At 50.7% G+C, this 6,000-nt stretch overlaps 1 protein-coding gene across 1 annotated transcript in view; it reads right to left on the bottom strand.

Annotated features, from left to right (window-relative positions):
- Nucleotides 1-916: 916 nt before the first annotated feature.
- The window catches only part of rbl1 (retinoblastoma-like 1 (p107)), a 28,627-nt gene continuing 23,543 nt past the window's right edge, over nt 917-6,000 (bottom strand). Inside the window, exons 17-22 of the mRNA XM_042341921.1 lie at nt 5,719-5,895; nt 4,787-4,858; nt 3,193-3,268; nt 2,667-2,869; nt 2,073-2,237; nt 917-1,370 (exon numbers count right to left, since the gene is read on the bottom strand). Coding sequence (XP_042197855.1) covers nt 1,200-1,370; nt 2,073-2,237; nt 2,667-2,869; nt 3,193-3,268; nt 4,787-4,858; nt 5,719-5,895 — 864 coding nt within the window. The 3' untranslated portion in view covers nt 917-1,199. The remainder of the gene's footprint in view (nt 1,371-2,072; nt 2,238-2,666; nt 2,870-3,192; nt 3,269-4,786; nt 4,859-5,718; nt 5,896-6,000) is intronic.

The raw sequence follows: 6,000 nt of genomic DNA, 5'->3' as shown, positions 1-6,000 counted from the left end.
GTTCAGTGATCTCTCCGATAGAAACTGAGCCCAGAACAGCATCTCCTCATCTCCCCGAGGATTCTCTCACACAGCTGTGTGCATGACTGACAATGGCTTCACACTATCCACCTTGGCTGCACTCGTCAGCACAAACTGCTCCACTTCAATCACGAAACATCTTTCTTTACCAGTGAGAGACATTTGACGGGATTTTTTCCTCTGTGCGAGGAGCTGGGATTCGCAGTGAGTACGGAAATTCCAGCATCACCATCTAGTTTGGGAGATTTTAAGAGAAAGTGAAAGTGGGTGGGGGGCTGGAGGAGAAAGATGGTGGAAGAGGGCTGAGGAGTGGAACTGACCAGAGCTTTGAGAGGAGAGACAGAAGCTCTCTCAGACAGCCGGCCGGCAAAGGCACCATTAGCTGAATGGCCTCCCCCTGAACTCCCAAAACTTTAAAACATTTTAACGGGACTTAAAAATTGAATGGCTCATTTAAACAGGAAAAATTAAAGGGAATAATAACCGTTTTTAAAAAGCACTTCATTTCATTCACACCCGAGCTGGGAACCTCTCTAAATACAAGATACATAAAGCATTAAAAGTACAAATCTACAAGGCACAGGATAATCAAACCATGGCTCTGTACAAATATACATGATAATTAACAAAACACTTGCGTAACACATAGAAGTAACAGGGTGGGGGAGGGAGAAAGGGGATGGGGGAGAGCGCGTAGATTCACGTATAAAATCTCAGTGGGACAGGGTCAGGTTGGCTGGGAGATTGCCAAGGTCCTGCAGTTACAAGTTGGACATCAACAAAAACATGGAGCCAAACAGGCATTGCAAATCTGGCATTAATATAAAACGTTTGTCTCTCACTGGGGCGGGCGGGGTGGGGGGGTATGTGTGTGGAGAGAAAGAAAGAGGAAGTGTATACACACACACACACAAGGAGAGAGATTTTAAAAAAAAAGTGTACAGCACCTCACGGCTGATCAGGAATCAGTCTAGCTTATTCCATTAATTCCCTGTGTTTTTATAGTCTCTTTTGCCAACGTTGGCTGCTGCTGGTCAGTTAGTTTAAGAACTGCAGGGGGAGGGGGGAAGGTCCGGTGACCACTCACTCAGTGGTCCTAGGGCGAAGACGAGAGGGAATTGATGCACTTTCCACCATCTTGGGCTAGAATGGGGCTGGGTGGTCGGGCCCCGCGTAACTCAGTGATTTGCTCGCTCACTCACAACGTTCTGCAGCCGCTTGAGGAGGACGTCATCGCTGTCCTGACACAGTCGCTTGGCTGGGGAGACTGTCTCGCCCTCCACGCTGAAGCCACGCTTCCTGCCGAGCCTCTCACCCTGCCTGATCATGGTGTTAATATCCCGTAGATTCTGCAGGGAAAACCACGAGAAGAGATGAACAGTCTGAGGAGCGATAACATCAAAATCCAAACTAGAGAACTGTGTGATGTTAACAACATAAGAACATGAGAATTTGCTGGCGAAGGAAGACCAAGGTCCATCTAGTTCACCTTCCACCATCCTGGCAATCGCTTAACATGTCGTGTCCCAAACTATATACTGTATGAATCACATTCAAACCATGGCCTGGATTGATGTTCACAGCCATTCACATGTCTGCACCACTGCTCACTCCCACCATTCTCCTGAACTCTTTCTTCAAGTAACTGGTTGCCACATTTTGCCCACAAAATACAATCACTCCACTGTACAGTATATTCTGTGAAGCACTTTGAGACGTCTCGAAGACGTGATAAGGTGCTATATCAAATGCAAGGATTATTATTATTAAATATCTACCGAATTCTCTTTTAGATGCTATTATGGACCCGGCTTTGAAAGCCATTCGTGTTCAGTGTCAGGGAGCTGTGGGCCCAGGGCTCAAACCAAACCGAGTTCACAACAGAGGCTTTCTCTTTGCAATAAACAACCTTCTCATCACAGCACTGAGACATTTAATGAAACATCTCAGCTCAACACTGAGACCTTCACTATACACCCAGAATACTGCCAGCCAGGCCAGAGTGACAGCTAATCCCAAACAGTGAGGCTCACTCGAGGCTCTCTGCTTACCTTGGCCGGGCTGCGGTGAAACCTGTAGAACATGGCGGAACGTGGCGTCAGGGCCGATCCGTTCTTGTGAGGCGAGATGTAGACCTCGTGCTGCTGCGATATCCGGCGGGGGGAAGCAGGGTGGGGTCTCAGGTTGGGGAAGGGGGAGAGAGGAGGGGCATCCACCTGTCAAAACAAAGATCAGAAAAGCTGTAATGTCAGTCTCCTGGGTCACAACCCCCAGCTCGAGAGTGATACCTCCCTCCCACTGTGACCCGCTAACCCCACATCAATCTGTTCGCACCCTCCACTCAACGGGCTCTGGCCTGCTCCATGTCCCGAGCCTGGCCTGGCCCGACCCACCATCAGCAGTCAGGCCCTCAACCTCTCTGCCTCACCCTCTGGAACTCCCTTCGCCTCGCTCCCTCTTGTCTCCTTGAAGGCCCCACCTCAAGACCCTCCTCTTCGACCTTCGGTCACCCTCCTATTCCCACCCTCCACCCCTACTATCCAGCAACTTGGGACGTCCTCCCGATGTGAAAGGCACTGTGTAAATGTAATGTTATTGTTGTTTACAAATTTCTTCCGAATACAACAAGTTATCTGTAGACGTACCCCACACTCCAGGTTCAAGGTGGAATATTTCAGCGCAAAACACTTGATCCTGTTGACATAGATGGTGTTGTAGAACTTGATGAGATCTCCTCGCTCCACCTCCACCTCTCCAGCCAATGTGGGGAGCCTGGCACCTGTGCAGCTCCCGGCCTCTGCACACAAACGAGAACCATTCTGCACAGCAGCATCGCCACAGCCTGGCTCTATATAAATAGAGAGAGAGAGTTAAAGCATTATTCACTACCCTGAGTCCCCGTCCTACCCACAGCCCTGTTTACAATGATCTCATTTCAAACGTACTCCGCTGGCACCTGTAACTAAAATGTCATTCCTGTGTGTGACCCAGACTCGATTATCTCCTTCAATCCCCACAATTCCCACTCCGCATTACTGGCAGAATTCTGCATCCAAGGAAATCGTCCCTCCTCCCCTCCCCCCCAAAGAGACTTGCCACATAGCGCTCTTGAGAAGCTAACCTGTGTGAAAGGCGCGACATAAATGCAAATTGTTGTTGTGACTCGCTCACCTTCTTGCATTTGTTCATCTCCCAGTGCCTCCGCATCTGGCCTCCTCCCTCCTTTCAGCAGAACGCTTCTGTACACCTGAGTGAAACAAGATTCATCACACTCCAAACTGATAGCTTCTGTACAGCACAGTATCAACAACAACAAGATGACATTTATAGAGCCCCATTCACGTCGGGAGGACGTCCAAAGCGCTGAACAGTCAGGTGTCGGGGCCCGAGCCTGGGGTAGGGATGGCGTAGGGGTGAGGAAGGCAGAGAGGTGGGACGGAGACCAAAGGCACGGTCGAACAGAAGGGTCTTGAGACCGGCCTTGAAGGAGGCGAGGGAGGAAGCGAGGTGAAGGGACCGTGGGATGGAATTCCAGAGTGTGGGGGCAGAGAGGCCACAGATAGTAAGGTGGGTCTGGCGGGAGACATGGAGCAGCCGAAGCCTGATGAACAGAGGGAGTGGGCAGGTTGGTTGGGAGTCAGCAGGTCAGAGAGGTAGGAGGGGGCGAGGCCATGGGTGGCCTTAAAGGTGAGGATGAGGATCTTGAACTCGATCCTCTGGGGGATGGGGAGCCAGTGGAGTCGGGTGAGGGTGGGAGTGATGGGATCGGGTGAGGGTGGGAGTGATGGGGTCACGGATTCTGGTGCGTGAGAGTACACGAGCTGCAGAGTTTTGGATGATCTGCAGGTTGTGAAGGGAAGAGTTGGGAAGGCCGATGAGGAGGGAGTTCCCGTAATCGAGCCTTGAGGTGACGATTGCGTGGGTGAGGGTTTGGGGGCCTGAGGGGTGAGGCAGAGGCGGAGTCTGGCAATGTTGCAGAGGTGGTGGTAGGCAGTGCCGGTTATGGTGCGAATGTGGGGGAGAAAGGACAGTTCAGGGTCAACAAGACCCCCAGGTTCCTGACTGGCTCAGTGAGGTTGAGTGTGCAGCCATGGAGGCTGATGCTGCCAACGCCTGAGGTGGGGAGGCGCTGGCGTGAGCCAATCAGGAGGGCCTCGGTCTTGCTGACGTTGAGTTGGAGAAAGTTGGCCCTCGTCCAGGACTTGATGTCGGACAGGCAGTCGGTCAGGACACCAGCAGTCCTGGAGTTCAGGGTGGAGGCAGAGAGGTAGAGTTGAGTGTCATCCGCATCCATGTGGAAATTTACCCCATGTCTGCAGATGATGTCACCAAGGGGGAGCATGTAGAGGGTGAAGAGGAGGGGACTGAGGACAGAGCCCTGAGGAACACCGCACAAGACGGTGCGGGGGCTGGAGGAGAAGCCATTTACCGCGACTAAGTGGAGGTGGTGTGAAAGGTAGGACCTGAGCCAGTCAAGGACAGAACCTTGAAGGTTGAGGTGGGAGGAGAGGTGGTGGCGGAGGATTGAGTAGTCCATGGTGTCAAAGGCAGCGGAGGGGTCCAGAAGGAGAAGGAGGCAGAGGGAGCCCTGGTCACACATGGTCAGGATGTCGTTTGTGACCTTGACCAGAGCAGTTTCCGTGCTGTGGGCAGCACGGAATCCCGATTGGAGGGGTTCATAGAGGGAGTGAGAGAAGAGGAAAGAGCGAAGCAAGTCAAGTCATGAAGGAAGTACGGGGGTGAGGAGGGTGAGTCCCAGACTTACGTGGCTACTGGCTTGTGGTTGGCTTCTGTAGCACTTCATGATATCTGTGAAAGACTTGTCCTCCTTCGTGATCTGTGAAGGCAAAATCCCAGACTCGTCAAACATAAATATCACAAAAAGGCAAAATACTGCAGAAGCTGGAAATCTGAAATAAGAACAGAAGTAGCTGGGAACTGGCAGGTCAGGCAGCATTTATGAAGAGAGGAAACCTCATGATACCTGACTACTGTACTCTGTCCAGCGCCTTGGGACGTCCTCCCGACGTGAAAGGCTCTATACAAATGTAATCTTGTTGTTGTTGCTGCTGCGTGTTCTCAGCGACTTCCGTTTTTATTTTAAATATCACAGCTCACTGTCAAAGGCAAATCCACCTTACGTTCTCTCTCTCTGCCCTACCTCATTGCACCTTCCCTGTCAATTAGCCTCAATAATAATTAACACTTGCATTTGTTACAGCATCTTATCACGTCGTTCAGACATCTCAAAGCTCCGCACAGAATATACTGTAAAATAGCTTGACTGTGTATTTTGTGGGTGAAATGTTTCAACCAATTGCACACAGTAGTGTCCCACATACAGTCGTAGATTGAGTGACCAAATTATTATTTTTTATTTATTTTTGAAGGGATTATTACACCGGGAAAAGCGATCCGCCAATCGGCAAACAAACGGGTTCCTCCTTACTGCTAGGTAAACAGCTGCGTGTGGAGTAAGGAAACTTGCCAAACATTTCACCCTGCCTGGGAATCAATTGCGGGTCCTCTTACTTGCAAGACGAGCGCTCTAATCAATACACTACAGGACACCTTTCATATTCCTATCTTTTTAAGCGTATGTCAAATTCCCCCCATAAACAATGATGGACTCTGTTTCGACAGATTGTGGCTGGGAATGTCCGAGTAGGTATGGCTGGAGGTGAAGTGCATGTGTACCTTTGCCATGATGTAAACAGCACACAGCAGCAGTTGGTCCAGGTGTCTTCCCACCATCAGATCAGTGCAGTGCACCAGAGAGTGCTCAAAGCATGTCCAGATCTTCCTGCGAAGCTCCGGGGACACCTCCAGCTTCAGGCACAAGTCCCGCAATCGCACACTGGCTAAATGATACACCTATAGTGATCAGTAACATTCTGGGTGTTAGCAAGGACAGTAGACAGAAGAACACAAGCTCGGGCCTTCGGCCTCTCTACCGCAAACTTTGGAACCAACCCACAG

This window comes from Callorhinchus milii, unplaced genomic scaffold, assembly GCF_018977255.1.
Source record: "Callorhinchus milii isolate IMCB2004 unplaced genomic scaffold, IMCB_Cmil_1.0 Scaffold18, whole genome shotgun sequence".
NCBI classification, from domain to species: domain Eukaryota; kingdom Metazoa; phylum Chordata; class Chondrichthyes; order Chimaeriformes; family Callorhinchidae; genus Callorhinchus; species Callorhinchus milii.
The sequence above is the reverse complement of the archived record's forward strand: the minus strand, read 5'-3'. Positions and strand labels throughout refer to the sequence as shown.